Here is a 23,648-nt window from a genome sequence, read left to right as displayed (position 1 = left end):
GAAAGTAATGTGAATATATAATGGTTAATAAGGGATAAGCAGTAATGGGCAGTCACTACCAATCATGAGACTTTTATTTATTATTTTACTCTGTGTTACAGTATTCAACCCAAATAATTAAAACCGAAATATAAAACCGTGATTATTTTTCTATAATCTAAATTGAAACCCGAAAGACTTCAAAAAGCACTAGTCACTCAGCACTATAAATGATCGTACAAAAGCCGGCTATTAGGCCTACCGGCTAATGGAAACCCTGTTGCATACAGCACTTGCACACAATAGCAACCAGTTGAGTAGAGCTGAAGACCAAGCCAATGAAATCCCAGCAGAAATCCCAGCAGTGACCAATACATGTCAGTTTGACAGCTTCAGTGGAAACTGTTTTCTTTGAAGGATAAAGGTGGGTGTGAGTGCTCGCGTGTGCACTTTTCTTTTTTTGTGCGTGTGTGTGTGTGTGGAAGGGTCAGGTTTATCCCCACAGGCAGGGAGGCCTTGGCCTGCGGCACAACCTCACACTCTGACAGCTGGTGTTGACCTGAACCATGCCCCCAGGAGTCCACTCTCCTACAAACACACACCATCCAACAGTCAGAGAAAACACTCCAAAGAGTATTCTCTGACTACTCGTATCACTGACTGCTAGTATTCAAGTGAGGAGAGAAAAAAGTAGTTGAGCGTTTCTGACAGTTGGATGCCTTATCTTGGCAAAGGTGAAATGCTCACTGACAGGGATGTAAACCAATTTGAGCACAACATTTGAGAGAAATAAGCTTTTTGTGCGTATGGAACATTTCCAGGATTTTTATTTCAGCTAATGAAACATGGGACCAAAACTTTACATGTTGCGTTTATATTTTTGTTCAATATATATTTCCCGAGCTCCCCTATATCTCCTGTATATAGGACAGACACTTCAAACCTTATTCCTTGTTATAAAATGTTTTGCTGTCTTTTTTGCCATTTATGAATGTGTTATTCAACGCGTTTCTATGGGCTATAATGGTAAAGGCTAAATTCAATATTTTATCAAATAATGAAGAATAAAAAAGTAGACCTAAATTGTAGGTCCTAAAATTAAAAACCAAATAGCTAAATTATCCATGGTATGACCATCTTAAAACAATAGCAGTTCCAATTCTAGTTTAGTATCCCCCTCCCCAATGGCTTAGACTTTGTCTGCTTTTTTTTACCCATCTACCAATCGGTGTCCTTCTTTGCAAACCATTGGAAAACCTCCATGGTTTTTGTGGTTTAATATGTGCTTGAAATTCACTGCTCGACTGAGGGACCTCACAAGTAATTGTATGTGTAGGGTACAGAGATCACAGGAGGCTGGTGAGGGGAGAACAGCTCATAATAACGGCCGTAACGGTGCAAATGGAATGTGTTTGACGTATGTGTTACCATTCCACAAATTTTGCTCCAGTCATTAACCATGAGCCCGTTCTCCCCAATTAAGGTGCCACCAACCTCCTGTGACAGAGATGGGGTAGTCATGGCCGTAACTACATATGAGGACACAGAGGTCCAGACCTCTGTCATTTTTTTCTCATTTGAAAAAACAAAAATATATATTTTGTGCACAATAAAGAAAATCAGTTACGGGTCAAAATCTAATTATTGTATTGATCAAAGCTCAGGATGCTTATATTATTGATCTGACAATTCTAATCACACTGCCTCTTTGGAAATGAGCAGAATCATGAACAGCGGTTTGTTCGTTATGTTCTCTTGTGTCCCCCTGATTTACCTCCCTGATTTGCCTTTTTAGGGGGCCTGAGACCTGAAACAAACTACCCCAGCTCGCAGCCGGCTCAAGTAGCCAGCGAGAGAGTCAGAGATGCTGCTGACAGTGTATTTGCGAGATGCTGGGCAAAAGGCCATTTTAAAACCGTCCGACGACTCCTGCTATGTCTACAGACAATCCCCCAAACAAACAAATACGGACTCTTGGAGAATGAGTGCACATCTGGTAAATACTTGATTATAGATTATGTCAGTCAGTCAGGTAGTTGTCTGCCGGCAGATACTTTTATTCAAGTAACGTTCAAGGGCTCTGGCTACTATTGATAAGCCAGCTAGAAGGATGAAATAAGAAGCCAATGTTAAACGGAGCCTACCTCAGCAGGAGTAAAAAATACACTACTAAGTTCTCATAACTTTGCTTTACAGAGAGCAGGCTACTGAGACAGGTAGTGATGTAGCGCTCAGTGGTGAGGCTAAGGCAGGCTGCAATGCATGGAGGAGGAAGCAGAGGAGGCCGAGGGGGAAAGAAAGCAAGCAGAGGTTAGTACAGTGGTTTTCAAACTTGGGATCGGGGCCCCATGTGGGGTACCCTGAGAACACCTGTACTAATCTTATCAAACATGTTAGGAATGAACTAAAACAAACAAAAAAAACGATATGTTTCAATGAATATTCCCTATAGTCCTACATTAAAATACACCCCCAAAAAATTCAAACTCTACAGTTTTAAAAATGTCAAATGTTTTTGTTTCGTCACTGCTGCTATGTGTCAGTGTAAATCATTTCTCATATTTCTCCCCATTCAGGGGTATGACGTTACTGTTGTATAGATAATAGGCTATGTGTTGAACTTATAGCCACCAAGGTGACAATGGCTGGGGTCATTTTTGTTTGTAATTACTGTTCTCCAAATATAATTTAAATTGAAAAAAAAAGAAACTGGTTATGGCCCTGGGGGTAGTCATTTAAAAATCATGTTAAACACTATTATTGCACAGTCCATGCAACTTATTATGTGACTTAAGCACATTTCTAACTCCTGAACTTATTTAGGCTTGCCATAACAAAAGGGTTGAAAACTTATTGACTTGACATTTCAGCTTTTCATTTTTAATTAATTTGTAAACATAGTTCCACTTTGACATTAGGGGGTATTGTGTGTAGATCAGTGACACAAAATCTAAATTGAATCGCTTTTAAATTCAGGCTGTAACACAACAAAATACTTAAAAAGTCAAGGGGTGTAAATACTTTCGGAAGGCACTGTACATCAAAAGTCCTAATAAATATTATTCCCTCATATTAATCTGCTGAAGTAGCATTCAAGATTGGGGCTTTCTTTTAATAATATACAATTTGGAGAAAATAAAACGGCCAACAAAAACGTCCGTAAGAAAAGTACCACCAAAAGTTAAGCGAGTCACATTTTGCTCAGTCACAAAGAAAACGTTATTCGTGCAACTACATTTAATGAACCCCCGAAACACATCTGCAACCTTCTTTCCATCATAAGCATCATTCTGTACAATTCAGCGTGTTTGTATCTCCCACAGTAGTTAACAGGATTTTCCAATGACATTAGCTCTATGAGCCGTTTCGTCACCATCCCATATCAGTAACATTTGGCCCTTTTTTATCAGGGCGTGTCAGAGAAACAACTCAGCGTAGACTGTTGGCTTCTGGGCACAACACTGTGTTGTGTGCCTTTGTCACCTTTCAAAGAGTCCCCCTTTGTCTCTTAAAGACAGTTATATGGTACCTGGCCCACTGTTCTCCTTAATATACCACACCTCCCTAAGACTACACATTTTTTCCCACAAAGCAAAAACAAAACAAAATAAAACACCAGAAACAAACATGAAATATCGTCCTGATTCCACACATCCGGTAATCTTTGGTTTTGGACTGTGGAATGCATAGTTGCAATAATGAGGGGGGTTTTGAGTCCTTTCGCTCCAGCCTCCGGAATTCTCAGTTCCTCTGAGCTGTTTGGGCTCCTGAGACTGGGAGTGGGGAGAAAAGTGAGTGAGAGAAAAGAGGGAAGAGGCGTCTTCCTTTTAAGTGCTGGGCGCCGCCGGGTGTGTTGTGGAGCAGAGAGAGCGAGAGGGGGGGGGGGGCTTCCTTCAGCCCAGGAAGGAATAGTTTCCGTTAGCGTCTGTCTGTCTCACTCAGAAGAATGTCGTAGTTGTGGCGCTTCGCTCTTTTTTTTGGCAATCTGACTGAGACCAGCTGTCTGCTCCCTCCCTCTCTTTCTCGTTCTCTCTTTCTCTCTCTCCCTCTGTCGCTTCATGACGTCTCTCGCTCCAGCTCACTGTCGGTCACGTCTTTGGATTCTGCTTGGCTACAGCCACAGTGGAACTTGAAGTTGAAGTCTGTTCAGTTCATTTTCTTTAGTTGTAGTTTTTTGATATTTTACATGAAATGGGGACAGTTCTATGTCTGTTACATGGGGTTTCTCTGAACCCTCTCTACACCCCTCCTCCTCCTCTACAGTTCATGCTCCCTGTGCAGCCTGTTGAGTCCTAGGAGGGCGTCTTGGCCCCCTCGTAGACCCCTGATGCGGAGCCGTTCTCCTGCTTGGGGGAGGAGTGACATGGGGGCGGAGGGCCGCTGTAGGGAGAGGAGCTGCTGCTGGCGACGGAGGGGGGTCGCAGTGGGACCGCCAGAAGGGTGTCGGGCAGAAGGGGGTCCCTGTCCGGGGGACGCAGGGCAGATGGCGGCACCGGGAGTGCCAGCGGGAAGCTGGTCATGTAGAAGAGTCTGCCAACGCGCCGCGCCACCTGAGAGGGAGAGAGCGAATGCCACATGCCAAAGTTAGAGCCGCTCAGCTCACCATGTCACAAGCCGCGTCGCAAATGGCACCCTATTCCTTATATTGTGGCCTACTTATAACCAGAGCCCATAGGACGTAGAAGCCCAAAAGTAGTGCACTATGTAGGGAAGACGGTACCGTTTGGGAAGCAGCCTAGTGTTCTACTGTACCACCAGCCTGAGAGAGAGGAGAGGGGTAAGGGCTATGGTACGGTATGCCTGACAATCTGTGTTCTGACAAATGGACTCACTTTTAGGGGCTACACTATCTATCTGCTTTGGTTAACTCTATGACACACTACTAGCTTCCAGCACTCACTAACACACACACACACGCACACACGCACACACACACACACTTGAGGTTTACTCACACAAGAACAGTCTACACATACACGCACATTTGGACTTTGGGGCTGCACACACACCACACACTTCTGCAGTGTGTTGCCATTCAGTGGTGTGTACCTGAGAGCGTATCTTGAGCGCAGGGCCCAGCTTCAGTCCCATGGTGTTGAGCAGGTGCTCCTCTGTGAGCAGCGGGAGTGTCTCTCCGTCGATGGCCTGCTCCCGAAACACCTTCAGGAGAGACACAGCCACTTCAGCCAGGGCCCAGACAGACACACACACATGCAATCACCCGCTCACTCATACACTCACCAGCACTCATATACACACACACACACACACACACACACACAAACCCACACTCATACACACACGCTCACAGAGCTTGAACCAACACTCACACCACTCTCATTTCCAACAGTGACGTGTGTGTGTATGAGTGTGTATAACATTGAGCGGGCCGTGGTGCTGTGAGAGATAACAGTGGTGTTATAGCTATATAATTAAATAGTAGTTAAACTTCTGATTGAGGTGACAAAATATACTCTACCCTACTCTTCCACCAGCCCGCCCTGACCGCTCTCTCCCCCTGTCTCTCTCTTTCTCTGGTTGAAAGTGTGGATAAACCAGAATCCTGATCTGGTTCTTACCTGTGTGTACTCCGCACAGCCGGCCAGGCCTCCCACAAAACCACACACCTCCTCCACACTCCACTTGCTTATGTCCTCCACCGGGGGCGCCGCAGAGTCCTCACTGTCCATTAACAGACCTCCCATACCGCCTGGGTGAGGAAGAGGGGGAAAGGGGTTGTAAATCACCAAGTCTTATTATTAATGAAAATGAGCGTTCCCTATTGAACAAGTTCCAGTAGTTCTCTCCTTGTTTCTATCAGGTTTCTTCCGTTAGGTGCCTATTGAACACTACCCAGAACAGACCTTGACAAACAGCTAACATATACCCAACAGTGCTTCTCCCTTTCTTTCTCAATATCTAATTCTCTTTCACGCACAAACTTTTTCTCTCTCCCGCTGACTCTCTCTTTGTCCTGGTGGCTGTTTGGCAATTGTGTGAATAGACGTAATATTTAATTGCATTTAAGAATGTGATTCTTTATCTCATGTTTAAAAGTGTACTTCATCCATGTTTTCTGTTTCTCACTATTGTTGTGCCCCTCCCCCTCTCCCTCCATATGGTTGTGGTGATAACCCCATGTGTATAAGGGTCAGTGGCAGGGCCCCTTCCAGAGGGAGGTCTCCACGCTCATTACTTTCATGTGCCTGCCCAGGGCCGTGAGAGTGTGTTAGTGTGTGCCTGTGTGCGTGCGTGTACGTGAGAGTGAGTGTGTGTGTGCTAGTGTGTGCTAGTGTGTGCGTGCGTGTGTGCGCGTGTGTGCGTGTGTGTGTGTGTGTGTGTGTGTGTGTGTGTGCGTGTGCGTGTGCGTGTGTGTTTTGGCCCCCACTGTGAACCTGGCCATTTTGCATCTGGTTCCCTAAGCAGTTTCTGTCTGTGTTTTCAAACGTTCTCTTTATTTAATGACAGTCATTATACATAGGCAACTAAAACCAGGTATCTAATTAACCTAAAAAGATTTGCTCTAGGGTCAAGGTGCAATTCTGTGTGTATTTGCAAGTTTAAGCTACAGTGAATTCAAATGGGACAGTCTGCAATACTACATAAAAGTGAAATCCCCTTAACCAGGGGTTCCCAAACTCTTTTTCTCTGTGGACCGGCATGTAAACCTGAAATATTATTATAATAATATGTTTTGCGGACCGGTGGATAGAGGGGGGGTGTGAGCTTGTGGCTTATTTGAGTATTACCGGCCCCCAGCTCAAACCCGACCAAGAACAAGCTCATTTACGGTATTTCTTCTGATTTCATAGGGTGCGTTGGTAGGCTGCAAACAGACAGTGGCACTACTTTTCATCTGGTATGCAATCCAAATTGCTATCTAGCAAGCAACCTTCACTTTGGGACTGCTCACAAAATGACTGGGGAAACATGTTGTTCAGTACAAACCAAACTGAACGCATCCCTGCCTTCATAGCACCACAACAAGACCACTTATGCTGTTTGGACAATCACTAAGATTGCATTTGGCTGTTATCGTTGCATAACACTTCTCTCGGGTGCAGCAGTTGTAACGCCTGTTGAGATTGGCTGGTAGCATGGCTAGCCAAATATCATTTACAGCTTGCAGTTGGGAGTGACTTCTAAGTATCATACAGTTGATTGGTGACAGTGTTATGATGCATGTGTATGTGTTACTCACCAGTGTGGAAGTAGGGGCTTGTGTAGGGAAATCCAAAGGGCAGCGACTGGCCGTGGAGCCCTGGCAGCGGAGGCATGGCGCCAGGTGGAAAGTGGTACTTGACATCGCTCTTGCCCAGCCCCGGGGTGAAGAGGTGATGACCGGGTGGTGAATCTGCACCCGCCGAGCTACAGGGGGCACTAAGCCGACCCGAGCCCTCGCCCGCCTCTTTGGCACCGTCACACCCCCCCTTCCCGCCGCTCTCTTTCCCCCTGTCCCTGTGAAGCCCATGCCAGTCGGCTGCCTTGGCAAACAATCCCTCATGCCTATCCTCGCCCATCTCCGTCTCGCTATCCGAGTCCTTCATTTCTTCATCCTGCCCATCTGCATCTCCGTCCCTCCCTCGGCCCTCCCTCTCTTGGTGGTCTCCCCCCCTGGGTTGCTGGGGGCCTTTCCGTGAGCCCCCCTTACTCAATCCGGCCCCAGCCCCGGAGCCTTGTCCCTGGGTATCTTTGGGCGTTGTGGACCCCGAGGGCCCCTGGTGGTTGAGGGAGAGTAAAGGGGTGCTGGTGTGTCGGAGCATCAGCATGGCGTTTTGGCGTCGGCTGAGCTCCTCGTGGAGGGGGTGTCCCTCGGGCAGGTGGTGGAGACTGCGCAGGGCGGGATGGTCCGGAGGGAGGCCATGGGGTAGGCCCATGGGGTCAGAACCCCCCAACGCACGCTGCTGCCTGTGGAGACTCTCCAGCTCCTTGTGTCTGAGCAGTTCTGCTGACATCTCCAACCTGGGACCGGACATAGAGAAGAGAGGTTAGGGCTGGTGGTACCACACACACACTATACGCGGAATGTTACGATACAGACACACTACTACAGCATTAACATCACACACACACCCCGTCACAGCACTGACAGCCACACATACACATGCACCACAACATTAGAAGACAAAGACAAACCTGGCCAAGTTCTGCTTCCGAAGCATTTCCTGTTGCCGGGCAAACATTTCAGCTTGGGCAGGCTGGAGGAAACCATAGCCTGAGGAAAACACACACACAGAAAACACACATCGATAAGCACACACCCCAATTAAGAGATTTCTGACATACAGTTTATATGGAGTATTCAAATGCAATGACCCCCTGTGTAATATCAATGCCTCACAAAGAATCTGATTTTTACCAAGAAAATTACATTATTTAAAACATAAATGTTAGGATTGATTCATGATTCTCAATCAAGACGGTCAATAGGCACAGTCATTCCATAGAAAATGTCCCAGTTTTGGTGGGAATACAACTAATGTCTACCATAAGCCAATTGTGGTTCTGGTTTTCATTAGCATCTAACTCGCCATTAATAAGTGCAAGCTGTGGTTAGCCTGCTAGCATTAGCATCTAATTTATCATTAGGTGTAGGCCCCATATTCATTTCTGTAGTTAGCCTGCTAGCATTAGCATCACATTTTTTTCATTAGGTGTAGGCCCCATATTCATTTCTGTAGTTGGCCTGCTAGCATTAGCATCTAATTTATCATTAGGTGTCGGCCCCATATTAATTTCGGTAGTTAGCCTGCTAGCATTAGCATCACATTTTTCATTAGGTGTAGGCCCCATATTCATTTCTGTAGTTAGCCTGCTAGTGTAAGCATCTGATTTACCGGGGGACTGGCACAGGGAGGAGGGCATGGCCAAGAAGGGGGGCCGCAGGTGGGGTCCCAATGTGATGTGAGGGCCGTTCTGGGTGGACAGCAGAGGAGGAGGATGGGACATCTCCCTGCGGACACACAAACAAAAACACACAACATTAAAACCAACAGAAATTAACAGTAAAAACTATAAACCGTCAAACAAATTGCTGGGATTTTTTCATTGGAATACTCTGCTATTACTTTCACGTTAAATGCACACATTCAGGCAGATTATGGAACAGTTCGTCAGGCCTAGAACCCTGAGAAATAATGAGAGCAGACTTATTCGTAGGCTGGGCTGGCTAGTTGGTTTCGTAACAGTACTATACAGTATATTAGAAAGCACTGAGTATAAAACTGGTTTGAGGTGAAAACCTGTATGTACTACAGTGGGTCTCCAGGACCCGGTTTGTGGTGTGTTTTGGTGACTGGCGCTGGCCACGCACACACACATGCATACTCACCCTTACACACACATGCACACACACATAATGAGGGCTGACTACACAATGGGAGTGTGTCAGGCTCCGACAGCTGGGGCGGCCCCTGCGTCTCGACCGGGGCCACGGGCTGAAGGACCTTCTAATTAACACTAATCCTCCTCTCTTCTCTCTTTTTTTCCCGCCCCTCCCTCTCTCTCCCTCTCCGGGCCGCATTGAGCGATTGAAAAGGCGGCCGTGTCCTGCAAACCCTATTTATGAAAAGGCCTCTCTATTATGTGCTTCTCCTTTTGTCCTTGTTCTGAGCAAAGAAAAGCTCCTCTCTCTTTCTCTCGCTGCTCTGTCAATCGTCCCAAAGGGGCAGGGGAGACAGGGGAATTTGATGTAAGAGGAAAAATGTGCGGTTGGTGAAGGGTTGGAGAGGAAGAGACATAAGAATCTGTTCTTCAGCTTGGTGTGTTTCAGGGAGCATGTGGAAGTGTCACTGGGTACGGGGGTGTGTGGTGATCTGTTGATTGTCTATGTGTCTTCTGGCAAAACCATTTAGGCCTTTTCCTGCACATACACACACACACTTTCTCTCTCAATCGTGCAATTGGGCTAAATAGCATCGGTTTGCTGCTTTGGAGATATGCAGCACACATAAGGACATCATGATGGTGAATACAGACAAATTACACCGTATTTGCATGGGACCACAGCTATTGGTTTGGAACATTTGTGTTGAAAATCAACTAGCGCCTACATGTCTCTGTCCTTACACATACAGCAGAGAGAGAGAAAGAAATACAGAGAGAAAGAGAGAGAGAAGGGGAGGGAGAAAGAGAGACAGGGAGGGAGAGAGGGAAAGAGAGAGAGAGAGAGAGAGAGAGAGAGAGAGAGAGAGAGGAAGAGAGAGGGGGAGGGAGGGAGAGAGAGAGAGGGAGGGAGAGAGAGAGGGAAAGAGAGAGAGAGAGAGAGAGAGGAAGAGAGAGAGGGGGGGAGAGAGAGAGAGAAGGAACGAGAGAGGGAGTGAGAGATAGAGAGAGAGACAGGGAGGGAGAGAGGGAAAGAGAGAGAGAGAAGGGGAGGGAGAAAGAGAGACAGGGAGGGAGAGAGGGAAAGAGAGAGAGAGAGAGGAAGAGAGAGAGGGGGGGAGAGAGAGGCAGGGAGAGAGAGAGAGAAGGAACGAGAGAGGGAGAGAGAGAAACGGAGGTGGGTGGGTGGTGAGAACCATTTATTGATCGGCGGCCCGTCGCTAAAATGTTCATGCAAATCGTATAACCGCTCTCTCCGGCGGTGCCTCGCACTCTGGTGGCAGCTCCAATTAATCTTGGGGAAGGGCCGGGGCCGTGTGACCCTGTGGCCCACTAGCCAGGGCCCCGCCGCTGCTTATGTAATTACACCGCCCAGTTTGTAATCACCTGGCCTAATCCCTCGGGGCTAGCAATTAGACTGGGCCGCGCCGCTGTGCTACGGCCACAGTAGACTAGGGCCCCTGTATGCCAAACCTCCATTCATTTCACCCCCTCCCTGTGTCGCCTAGCCTAGCCTAGCATTAGCGCTAGCCCGCAGATGAATAACGGTCAATTAAAGCTGCATGACTGAGGCCACCAGGCGTCCGCTACACCATAATTAGGCCTAATCACAATGTGGAAGGAAAGGGGAGAGACTGAGGGAGGGAGCGAGACAGAGGGAGAAGGGTGGGGGAGAGAGGGCGCCAGATGTGTTCTCTCTCCTTTTATAGGAAGCAATTTGGGGGGAAGGTGGCGGCTACACAACATGACCAAAAGTATGTGGACACCTGCTCGTCCAACATCTCATTCCAAACCATGGTCATTGATATTGAGTTGGTCCCTCATTTGCTGCCATAACAGCCTCCACTCTTCTGTGAAGGCTTTCCACTAAATATTGGAACATTCAGCCACAAGAGCATTAGTCAGGTCGGGCACTGATGTTGGGATATTAGGCCTGGCTTGCAGTCGGTGTTCCAATTCATCCCAAAGGTGTTCAGTGGGGTTGAGGTCAGGGCTCTATTCAGGCCAGTCAAGTTATTCCACACCGACCTCAACAAACCATTCTGTATGGACCTCACTTTGTGCACGGGGGTATTTTCATGCTGAAATAGGAAAGGGCCTTCCCTAAACTGTTGCCACAATGCTGAAAGCACAGAATTGTCTAGAATGTTATTGTATGCGGGGACTAGCCCGAATCATGAAAAACAGCCCCAGATGATTATTCCTCCTCCACCAAACTTTACAGTTGGCACTATGCATTGGGGCAGGTAGCGTTCTCCTGGCATCCGCCAAACAGAGGAGAGACGATTTTTATGCACTACGCATTTCAGCACTCGGCGGTCCCGTTCTGTGAACTTGTGTGGCCTACCACTTCGCAGCTGAGCCGTTGTTGCTTCTAGACATTTCTACTTCACAATAACAGCACTTACAGTTGACCGGGGCAGCTCTAGCAGGGCAGAAATTTGACAAATTGACTTGTTGGAAAGGTGGCATCCTATGACGATGCCGCGTTGAAAGTCACTGAGCTCTTCAGTAAGGCCATTCTATTGCCAATGTTTGTCTATGGAGATTGCATCCCCGTGTGCTGAATTTTATACACCTGTCAGCAATGGGTGTGGCTGAAATAGCCAAATCCGCTAATTTAAAGGGGTGTCAACATACTTTTATATATATATATATATATATATATAATGTATTAACCAGTTTGCTCGGCCTGTCTGTGTAGTTTACTGTGCATTCTATTAAGTGCCTTACAAACTCCCATATGACCAACCATAAACATATGTTCCTTATTTTATCAACAATGTATACACCGAGTGCACAAAACATTAAGAACACCTTCCTAATATTGAGTTGGATGTCTTTTGGGTGGTGGATTTAAAACTTCTTCACGATCGGTGTCCCTTCCACGGGACGGTTGAGCTAACGTAGGCTAATGTGATTAGCATGAGGTTGTAAGTAACGAGAACATTTCCCAGGACATAGACATATCTGATATTGGCAGAAAGCTTAAATTATTGTTAATCTAACTGCACTGTCCAATTTACAGTAGCTATTACCGTGAAATAATACCATTCTATTGTTTGAGGAGAGTGCACAATTTTGAACATGAAAAGTTATTAACAAACAAACTAGGCACATTTGGGCAGTCTTGATACAACATTTTTAACATAAATTCAATGGTTCATTGGATTTATTAAAACGTAGACTGATCCAATGAACCATTGCATTTCTGTTCAAAACACTTTAAATGTTTATATATTTGTTCACAAACATTTAACAACACAGCATTTTGCACAGACTTTCACAGTCACAGATCACAATATTACATTAAACAATGTCGCTCTCTTCAATGTACGTCTCTCTCTAGCTAGCACTAGTAACATCCCAAGTCTCTCTCTCTCGCTCTCTCTCTCTCTGTCTCACTTTCTCGCTTTATCTGTCTCTTTCCTTCTCTCCCCACCCTCTCTCTTTCTTTTTCTCTTCCCGCCTGCAGAGAGGCCAGGGGCTCCTGGGGATTCACTCATGTGTGACGACCTGTCAGAGTGGCGACAGCGGCCCCTTCCCACAGCGGGACAGTGTGTGTGTGTGTGTGTGCATGTGTGCATATTAGTGTGTTTAATAGTAAATGGCTGCATACTGTGTGCATCTGTGTGTGTGTGTGCACGCATGCGTGTGTGTGTGTGTGTGTGACAGGGCTGTCCTTAATGACGGGAGCGTGGGGGGATTAGGAGCGCCGCGCGGCCGCCTTCGGCTCTCGCTCCACGGAAACACATTTACACAGGAAGCTCATTAAAATGGATGAGGCTTCCCCTCTCTCTCACTCCTTCTCCATCTCTCTGTTTCTCTCGCTGCTTCTCTCACGCTCTCTCTCTCTCTCTGCTCCTCTCTCCATCTTGCTCCTTCTCTTTATCCTTCTCTCTTCCTCTCAAATGCTCCTTCTCTCTTTCTATCTCTTTCCCTGTCTCTCCTCTCTATCCTATTGCCTTTCTCCTATCTTCTTTTCCCTGTCCCTCGCTTCCCCAACCTCATTCTCTTCTTTTCCTCCATCTCTCTCCCTCTACCTTTCTATACCACCATCTCTCTCCCTCTACCTTTCTATACCACCATCTATCTCCCTCTCCTCTACCTTTCTATACCACCATCTCGCTCCCTCTACCTTTCTATACCACCATCTCTCTCCCTCTCATCTACCTTTCTATACCACCATCTCTCTCCCTCTCCTCTACCTTTCTATACCACCATCTCTCTCCCTCTACCTTTCTATACCACCATCTCTCTCCCTCTCCTCTACCTTTCTATACCACCATCTCTCTCCCTCTCCTCTACCTTTCTATACCACCATCTCTCTCCCTCTCCTCTACCTTTCTATACCACCATCTCTCTCCCCCTCCTCTACCTTTCTATACCACCATCTCTCTCCCTCTACCTTTCTATACCACCATCTCTCTCCCTCTCCTCTACCTTTCTATACCACCATCTCTCTCCCTCTACCTTTTTATACCACCATCTCTCTCCCTCTCCTCTACCTTTCTATACCACCATCTCTCTCCCCCCTACCTTTCTATACCACCATCGCTCTCCCCCTCCTCTACCTTTCTATACCACCATCTCTCTCCCCCTCCTCTACTTTTCTATACCACCATCTCTCTCCCTCTCCTCTACCTTTCTATACCACCATCTCTCTCCCCTCCTCTACCTTTCTATACCACCATCTCTCTCCCTCTACCTTTCTATACCACCATCTCTCTCCCTCTACCTTTCTATACCACCATCTCTCTCCTCCTCCTCTGCCTTTCTATACCACCATCTCTCTCCCTCTCCTCTACCTTTCTATACCACCATCTCTCTCCCCCTCCTCTACCTTTCTATACCACCATCTCTCTCCCCCCTACCTTTCTATACCACCATCTCTCTCCCTCTCTTCTACCTTTCTTTACCACCATCTCTCTCCCTCTCCTCTACCTTTCTATACCACCATCTCTCTCCCCTCCTCTACCTTTCTATACCACCATCTCTCTCCCCTCCTCTACCTTTCTATACCACCATCTCTCTCCCTCTCCTCTACCTTTCTATACCACCATCTCTCTCCCCTCCTCTACCTTTCTTTACCACCATCTCTCTCCCTTTCTATATGTCTTTCTCCTCTCCTTCTCCTCTCCCCTTATCCCTTCAAGTGTCTCCACCCATGTCAAACACGGGAATTGCCCTGCCGATAGCAAGTCTAAACTTGTGTCCCAAATGGCACCCTATTCCCATAGGGGCTCTGGTCAAAGGTAGTGCACTATATAGAGAATAGGGTGCCATTTTGGACAAAGACCAGACAAATGGGAAAGCCAGGCTCTAAGACTATCGACCCGTCTAATGATTTGTTTTTAACAATGGGCCCTAATGGGCCTCAGATAATCAATGATGGGGGGTCGATGGAAAGGTGAGATGCCTAGAGGGATGGCTTTGGTCTCCTCTCCTCTTTATCTATTGAATTGTAATGAGAGAGAAAGATTTAAAGAGAAGTGGAAGAGTATGGAAGATGAAGAGAGGGAGAGAGAGATAGAGAGGGAGGGGGAGAGAGATAGAAAGGAGGGAAGTGGGATGGATGGAGGGAGAGGGAGGGAGAGCGAGGAATGAATGGATGGAGGGAAAGAAAGAGAGAGAGGAAGGAAGGAAGAGAGAGAGGGATTGATAGAGGGTAAATGGATGGATGGAGGTAGAGAAGTGCAGAGGGCTAGTTAACATCCCCCGGTCCTGTGTGGCTAATTACTCTCTATGCTGGCGGAGAACCGCCGCGACTCACTGACTACAGCTACACTGCTGGGCCACACACACACACACACACACACACACACACACACACACACACACACACACACACACACACACACACACACACACACACACACACACACACACACACACACACACACACACACACACACACACACACACACACACACACAGTCTACACACATACGCATGCACTCACGTACACCGTCTTCAAACACACATACACACACATTGCACAAATACACACACACACATAGGTCTCTAGGCTTAGAAATAGAACCCGTACAACCACCACCTCCCTCACACACACACCCTTCCTTGGGCCGCTCCGTTTCCTGCTTAATTCACCCCCCACACACACACACACTTCCACTGCGCCCCCCTGCCGCCGCCCCGCCGGCCCATTATCGATCGCCCGCCTCTCCCCGCGCCACATAAATAATCGACAAGCAATTACCCGCCCACTCCCGCTGCCCCTGGCTTTGTTTGGGAGCCACAGCAGCCAGCGCCGGTGAAGAGGGGGGAAGGAGGAGGGGAAGAGGAGGAGGAGGAGGAGGGGGAGGAGAGGGTTGCAGCAATGATTTTTAGTGGGGTCCTAGTTCAGCCACATATACACACACACACACAAACGTATAGGCTACACACATGCATGCACACAAACACAAACAGCCCCCACTCCCCCAAACACACACACACACACAGTATATTGTACAGTAAAATACCAACATCAGATCCAAGCGAAGGGGAAAGAGGAGGATGGAGAGAGAGAGGAGGATGGAGAGAGGAGGATGGAGAGAGAGGAGGATGGAAAGAGAGGAGGATGGAGAGAGAGGAGGATGTAGAAAGAGGGGATGTAGAGAGAGGAGGATGTAGAGAGAGGAGGATGTAGAGAGAGGAGGATGTAGAGAGAGGAGGATGGAGAGAAATGGGGATGTAGAGAGAGGGGGATGTAGAGAGAGGGGGATGTAGAGAGAGGAGGATGTAGAAAGAGGGGGATGTAGAGAGAGGAGGATGTAGAGAGAGGGGGATGTAGAGAGAGGGGGATGTAGAGAGAGGAGGATGTAGAGAGAGGAGGATGTAGAGAGAGGAGGATGTAGAGAGAGGAGGATGTAGAGAGAGGGGGATGTAGAGAGAGGGGGATGTAGAGAGAGGGGGATGTAGAGAGAGGAGGATGTAGAGAGAGGGGGATGTAGAGAGAGGGGGATGTAGAGAGAGGGGGATGTAGAGAGAGGGGGATGTAGAGAGAGGAGGATGTAGAGAGAGGGGGAAGGGATGCAACGTTGATAATGCAAACTAGCACAGCCTATTGACTTTCACTTTCCTTCCCCTCTTTTCACAATTTGTGTTATTTTTTTATTCCCTCTCTTTATTGCAGGGTTCAGTTGTGTGTCTCAGGAGGAGTTAAGATATGCAAGAAAAACATGTTGATGACACACTTGGAACGATGAACACAAGTGTGTAACAGTACAAATATAAGCACCCCGAACTTTAGTTTGAGAAGTGGGGGGGTCCCCATTTTATTAGTATTTATATATATATGAAATTATACAAATAAAATGGTGACCCCCCCACTTGGAGGCGTCCGCATGGTCCTACAGCACACCGTCGCCTGGTTGTGTATCCCATTCCAATGATAAAACTAGGGGAGGAATGCCATTTCAGATTGTCACCCCCGTCCCCAGTAAAAGCTGTGCCCCTGCACACACACATGGATAGGAACATACACCCACATAGAAACACACACACCACAACCCAACCACCCTATCTCCCTGGCAGCACCACCACTGCCCTGCAAATAACAGGAATATTCCACATTCAAAAATAAAGCCTACATCCTCCTCTATACATACTGCATGAGCCCCAGTGTGTGTATGTGTGTTTCTGTGTGTATGTTCCTGTACGTGTGTGTGTGTGTGTGTGTGTGTGTGTGCTTCTGTGTGTATGTTCCTATCCGTGTGTGTGTATAATAATAATTTGGTGGCGCTTATATTTGTTCTGTTACACACTTGTTTTCATCGTTCCAAGTGTGAAATCAAAATGTTTTTCTTGCATATCTTAACTCCTCCTGAGAAACCCGCAGGGAGTAGGGTCGTGGCCATTGTCACCAATGTCCCCCAGTGCCCCACCTTGTTGGCTCCAGGAATCCAACCAGCAACCTTTAAGTTACTGCCCCAATGGTCGAACTTGAAGGCTACCATTGTGTGTTAGCCAGGCCTACCTCTCGGTGTAGTGGGCGTCTCTGTGCTGGGGCAGGCCCTGCTTGCGTCTCTGGCTGGACGAGCTGCCTGCCGAAGGGAGATGGGCCTCCAAACCTCCTGTGTTCCTCACTGCTGCCAGGGCCTCCTGGCGCACTCGCAACAGATCTAGAGAGGGGAGGGAGGGAGGGAGGGAGGGAGGGAGGGAGGGAGGGAGGGAGGGAGGGAGGGAGGGAGGGAGGGAGGGAGGGAGGGAGGGAGGGAGAAAGTTAAGCATAACTGGGCATAAGCAGTTCTATGTTCAACTCAAGGGAAAGAGAAAATCACAGCTATAAATGTCATTTCCTACAGCTTATATCTCATCCTAAAAGTGTGTTTCCCCCCCCCCCATTTCATTCGAAATGCATGGAGAGTGTTTAAGGTTTAGCTGAAACTGGAGTGGTGCAGTACAATTGAAATGGGCTTCCTTTTGTGATATAAGTTGAGGATGTGTTTGAACGGGAAGTTTCTATCATTTTCTGCAGTTATGTGGAGTGAATGACTGTGTCCCAAAATGGCACCAACAGGGCACCTCCTGTTTATAACCTGACATTCTAGAAACACACACGCACATGCGAGCACAGGTCCACATGTACACTACATACTGAACAATAGCACACACACACAAAATAAAGAGACACGCTGAGTACCTAAATACTGGCACACTCATCGGAAAACACTCTCAAAACAGAGACACGCACGCACACAAACTTGCTTCCCCCCCCCCCCCTCTCTCTCTCTCTCTCTCTCTTGCTTCCACACATTTACATCATTTTTTTTGAGACATTCAAAATGAAGTTATATCTGGTTGGATAGAGAGAGAGCAAATTATATGGAGAGAGAGAAAAGGAGAGAAAAGGAGATGGATAGAGAGAGTGCAACTACCATGGAAAACCGGAATCTCAGGCAGCTGGAACCAGGAAGTCTTGGCCTTTGTTCCATGTTAGGACAGGGGAACTTCCCACATGGCCAAGAGGATCCGTATTACCATGCATCTCTTCTCTCTCTCTCTTCCTCTCTCTGCCACCCTCCCTCCCCTCTCCCCGCTCTCTATCTCACACATTCTCCCCGTTCCCCTCTTTCCTACTCTCTCTCTCTTCCTCTCTCTGCCACCCTCCCTCCCCTCTCCCCGCTCTCTATCTCACACATTCTCCCCGTTCCCCTCTTTCCTACTCTCTCTCTGTCCCACTCTCTTTCTCTCTCCATCATTATCAGCCAGGCCAGGCCCCACCACGAGACAGGGCCTCTAATGAGAGGCTGTTAAAGAGAAAATCCATCCTGCTCTCTCCCTCTATCTTCACCCCCCCTCTATCTATCTCCCTCTCTATCTCCCTCTCACACTTTCTCTCTCCTCCCTTTTTTAATTAGATCCCGTGGAAGCCAGGGGCCATTTCCGCCGCTGGGGTGTGTGTGTGTGTGTGTGCTGGGGCTTAGAGCGGGTGCTAGGGTCGGGGGTGGAGCGACAGATATTAATGTGGCCCAGCACAAGAGTATCGATCTGCTTGCTGCTGCGGGGGACTCGACTGGCGGCAGACTTCACCTCTAGATATAGGTCCCTCATGTTGACAATGGTCACCCAGCCCCCATCGATACTGCCTGGACTCTACCAGTCCCTATCTACACTGTCTGGACTCTACCAGTTACTATCTACACTGTCTGGACTCTACCAGTCCTTATCTACACTGTCTGGACTCTACCAGTCCCTATCTACACTGTCTGGACTCTACCAGTCCTTATCTACACTGTCTGGACTCTACCAGTCCCTATCTACACTGTCTGGACTCTACCAGTCCCTATCTACACTGTCTGGACTCTACCAGTCCTTATCTACACTGTCTGGACTCTACCAGTCCTTATCTACACTGTCTGGACTCTACCAGTCCCTATCTACACTGTCTGGACTCTACCAGTCCTTATCTACACTGTCTGGACTCTACCAGTCCCTATCTACACTGTCTGGACTCTACCAGTCCCTATCTACACTGTCTGGACTCTACCAGTCCTTATCTACACTGTCTGGACTCTACCAGTCCCTATCTACACTGTCTGGACTCTACCAGTCCCTATCTACACTGTCTGGACTCTACCAGTCCTTATCTACACTGTCTGGACTCTACCAGTCCATATCTACACTGTCTGGACTCTACCAGTCCTTATCTACACTGTCTGGACTCTACCAGTCCCTATCTACACTGTCTGGACTCTACCAGTCCCTATCTACACTGTCTGGACTCTACCAGTCCTTATCTACACTGTCTGGACTCTACCAGTCCCTATCTACACTGTCTGGACTCTACCAGTCCCTATCTACACTGTCTGGACTCTACCAGTCCTTATCTACACTGTCTGGACTCTAGCAGTCCCTATCTACACTGTCTGGACTCTACCAGTCCTTATCTACACTGTCTGGACTCTACCAGTCCCTATCTACACTGTCTGGACTCTACCAGTCCTTATCTACACTGTCTGGACTCTACCAGTCCCTATCTACACTGTCTGGACTGTAGAGAGACCTAGGCTGAGATTCAATCTTAACATGCTTTTTTGGCTATGAACCTTTTAAAGGCGATGTTCCCACATTCACAGAGATCATATATATACAGTGCCTTGCGAAAGTATTCGGCCCCCTTGAACTTTGCGACCTTTTGCCACATTTCAGGCTTCAAACATAAAGATATAAAACTGTATTTTTTTGTGAAGAATCAACAACAAGTGGGACACAATCATGAAGTGGAACGACATTTATTGGATATTTCAAACTTTTTTAACAAATCAAAAACTGAAAAATTGGGCGTGCAAAATTATTCAGCCCACTTAAGTTAATACTTTGTAGCGCCACCTTTTGCTGCGATTACAGCTGTAAGTCGCTTGGGGTAAAGGGAACACTAAAATAACACTAAAATAACACATCCTAGATCTGAATTAATGAAATATTCTTATTAAATACTTTTTTCTTTACATAGTTGAATGTGCTGACAACAAAATCACACAAAAATGATCAATGGAAATCAAATTTATCAACCCATGGAGGTCTGGATTTGGAGTCACACTCAAAATTAAAGTGGAAAAACACACTACAGGCTGATCCAACTTTGATGTAATGTCCTTAAAACAAGTCAAAATGAGGCTCAGTAGTGTGTGTGGCCTCCACGTGCCTGTATGACCTCCCTACAACGCCTGGGCATGCTCCTGATGAGGTGGCAGATGGTCTCCTGAGGGATCTCCTCCCAGACCTGGACTAAAGCGTCCGCCAACTCCTGGACAGTCTGTGGTGCAATGTGGTGTTGGTGGATGGAGCGAGACATGATGTCCCAGATGTGCTCAACTGGATTCAGGTCTGGGGAACGGGCGGGCCAGTCCATAGCATCAATGCCTTCCTCTTGCAGGAACGGCTGACACACTCCAGCCACATGAGGTCTAGCATTGTCTTGCATTAGGAGGAACCCAGGGCCAACCGCACTAGCATATGGTCTCACAAGGGGTCTGAGGATCTCATCTCGGTACCTAATGGCAGTCAGGCTACCTCTGGCGAGCACATGGAGGGCTGTGCGGCCCCCCCAAAGAAATGCCACCCCACACCATGACTGACCCACCACCAAACCGGTCATGCTGGAGGATGTTGCAGGCAGCAGAACGTTCTCCACGGCATCTCCAGACTCTTGTCAAGTCTGTCACATGTGCTCAGTGTGAACCTGCTTTCATCTGTGAAGAGCACAGGGCGCCAGTGGCGAATTTGCCAATCTTGGTGTTCTCTGGCAAATGCCAAACTTCCTGCACGGTGTTGGGCTGTAAGCACAACCCCCACCTGTGGACGTCGGGCCCTCATACCACCCTCATGGAGTCTGTTTCTGACCGTTTGAGCAGACACATGCACATTTGTGGCCTGTTAGAGGTCATTTTGCAGGGCTCTGGCAGTGCTCCTCCTGCTCCTCCTTGCACAAAGGCGGAGGTAGCGGTCCTGCTGCTGGGTTGTTGCCCTCCTACGGCCTCCTCCACGTCTCCTGATGTACTGGCCTGTCTCCTGGTGGCGCCTCCATGCTCTGGACACTACGCTGACAGACACAGCAAACCTTCTTGCCACAGCTCGCATTGATGTGGCATCCTGGATGAGCTGCAGTACCTGAGCCACTTGTGTGGGTTGTAGACTCCGTCTCTTGCTACCACTAGAGTGAAAGTACTGCCAGCATTCAAAAGTGACCAAAACATCAGCCAGGAAGCATAGGAACTGAGAAGTGGTCTGTGGTCACCACCTGCAGAACCACTCCTTTATTGGGGGTGTTAATTGCCTATAATTGCCACCTGTTGTCTATTCCATTTGCACAACAGCATGTGACATTTATTGTCAATCAGTGTTGCTTCCTAAGTGCACAGTTTGATTTCACAAAAGTGTGATTGACTTGGAGTTACATTGTGTTGTTTAAGTGTTCCCTTTATTTTTTTGAGCAGTCTATATATATTTTTTTAACCTTTATTTAACTAAAGGCAAGTCAGTTAAGAACAAATTCTTATTTTCAAAGACGGCCTAAGGACAGTAGGTTAACTGCCTTGTTCAGGGTCAGAACGACAGATTTTTACCTTGTAAGCTCGGGGATTCGATCTTGCAACCTTTTGGTTCCAAGTATAACGCTCTAACCACTAGGCTACCTGACGCCCCATTATTCACAATAAACACTACATATATGACCCACCTACGCTGCTTGTCACCGAAAACCCTTGCTAACTTTTACAGGTGCACAATTGAGAGCATCCTGTCGGACAGTATCACCGCCTGGTACAGCAATTATACCGTTCACAACTGCAGGCCTCTCCAGAGGGTGGTGCGGTCTGCACAATGCAACACCGGGGGCAAACTACCTGCCCTTCAGGACACCTACAGCACCTGATGTCACAGGAAGACCAAAAAGATCATCAAGGACAATAACCACCCAAGCCACTGCCTATTCACCCCGCTTCCATCCAGAAGGTGAGGTCAGTACAGGTGCATCAAAGCTGGGACAGAGAGATTGAACAACAGCTTCCATCTCAAGGTCATCAGATTGTTAAACAGCCATCACTAGCACAGAGAGGCGGCTGTCTACCTACAGACTTGATATCATTGGCCACTTTAATAAATGGAACACTACTCATTTTAATAATACCACTTTAATAATGTTTACATATCTTGCGTTACTCATCTCATATGTATATACTCTATTCTGTATCCTTCACTATCTATTCTTTACTATCTATTGCATCTTAGCCGCTCTGTCACTGCTCATCCATATATGTTATACTTACAGTGCCTTGCGAAAGTATTCGGCCCCCTTGAACTTTGCGACCTTTTGCCACATTTCAGGCTTCAAACATAAAGATATAAAACTGTATTTTTTTGTGAAGAATCAACAACAAGTGGGACACAATCATGAAGTGGAATGACATTTATTGGATATTTCAAACTTTTTTAACAAATCAAAAACTGAAAAATTGGGCGTGCAAAATTATTCAGCCCCCTTAAGTTAATACTTTGTAGCGCCACCTTTTGCTGCGATTACAGCTGTAAGTCGCTTGGGGTATGTCTCTATCAGTTTTGCACATCGAGAGACTGACATTTTTTCCCATTCCTCCTTGCAAAACAGCTCGAGCTCAGTGAGGTTGGATGGAGAGCATTTGTGAACAGCAGTTTTCAGTTCTTTCCACAGATTCTCGATTGGATTCAGGTCTGGACTTTGACTTGGCCATTCTAACACCTGGATATGTTTATTTTTGAACCATTCCATTGTAGATTTTGCTTTATGTTTTGGATCATTGTCTTGTTGGAAGACAAATCTCCGTCCCAGTCTCAGGTCTTTTGCAGACTCCATCAGGTTTTCTTCCAGAATGGTCCTGTATTTGGCTCCATCCATCTACCCATCAATTTTAACCATCTTCCCTGTCCCTGCTGAAGAAAAGCAGGCCCAAACCATGATGCTGCCACCACCATGTTTGACAGTGGGGATGGTGTGTTCAGGCTGATGAGCTGTGTTGCTTTTATGCCAAACATAACGTTTTGCATTGTTGCCAAAAAGTTATATTTTGGTTTAATCTGACCAGAGCACCTTCTTCCACATGTTTGGTGTGTCTCCCAGGTGGCTTGTGGCAAACTTTAAACAACACTTTTTATGGATATCTTTAAGAAATGGCTTTCTTCTTGCCACTCTTCCATAAAGGCCAGATTTGTGCAATATACAACTGATTGTTGTCCTATGGACAGAGTCTCCCACCTCAGCTGTAGATCTCTGCAGTTCATCCAGAGTGATCATGGGCCTCTTGGCTGCATCTCTGATCAGTCTTCTCCTTGTATGAGCTGAAAGTTTAGAGGGACGGCCAGGT

General features: G+C 47.2%; 1 protein-coding gene across 7 annotated transcripts in view; it reads right to left on the bottom strand.

The window, feature by feature from the left end:
* Window positions 1–47: 47 nt before the first annotated feature.
* samd11 (sterile alpha motif domain containing 11) overlaps window positions 48–23,648 on the bottom strand; it is a 98,691-nt gene continuing 75,090 nt past the window's right edge. For 4 of the 7 annotated variants that reach the window (XM_036988163.2, XM_036988164.2, XM_036988166.2 and 1 more), the window contains exons 7-13: window positions 17,285–17,429; window positions 8,817–8,932; window positions 8,116–8,194; window positions 7,181–7,941; window positions 5,559–5,689; window positions 5,029–5,139; window positions 48–4,529 (exon numbers count right to left, since the gene is read on the bottom strand). In XM_036988163.2, coding sequence (XP_036844058.2) covers window positions 4,272–4,529; window positions 5,029–5,139; window positions 5,559–5,689; window positions 7,181–7,941; window positions 8,116–8,194; window positions 8,817–8,932; window positions 17,285–17,429 — 1,601 coding nt within the window. In that variant the 3' untranslated portion in view covers window positions 48–4,271. The remainder of the gene's footprint in view (window positions 4,530–5,028; window positions 5,140–5,558; window positions 5,690–7,180; window positions 7,942–8,115; window positions 8,195–8,816; window positions 8,933–17,284; window positions 17,430–23,648) is intronic. The other 3 variants (XM_036988165.2, XM_090184458.1, XM_090184459.1) reach the window with 1 other exon arrangement.

This window comes from Oncorhynchus mykiss, chromosome 9 (genome assembly GCF_057628025.1).
Source record: "Oncorhynchus mykiss isolate SJ-2025 chromosome 9, ASM5762802v1, whole genome shotgun sequence".
NCBI lineage: Eukaryota > Metazoa > Chordata > Actinopteri > Salmoniformes > Salmonidae > Oncorhynchus > Oncorhynchus mykiss.
This window is presented reverse-complemented; position numbering and strand designations above follow the sequence as displayed.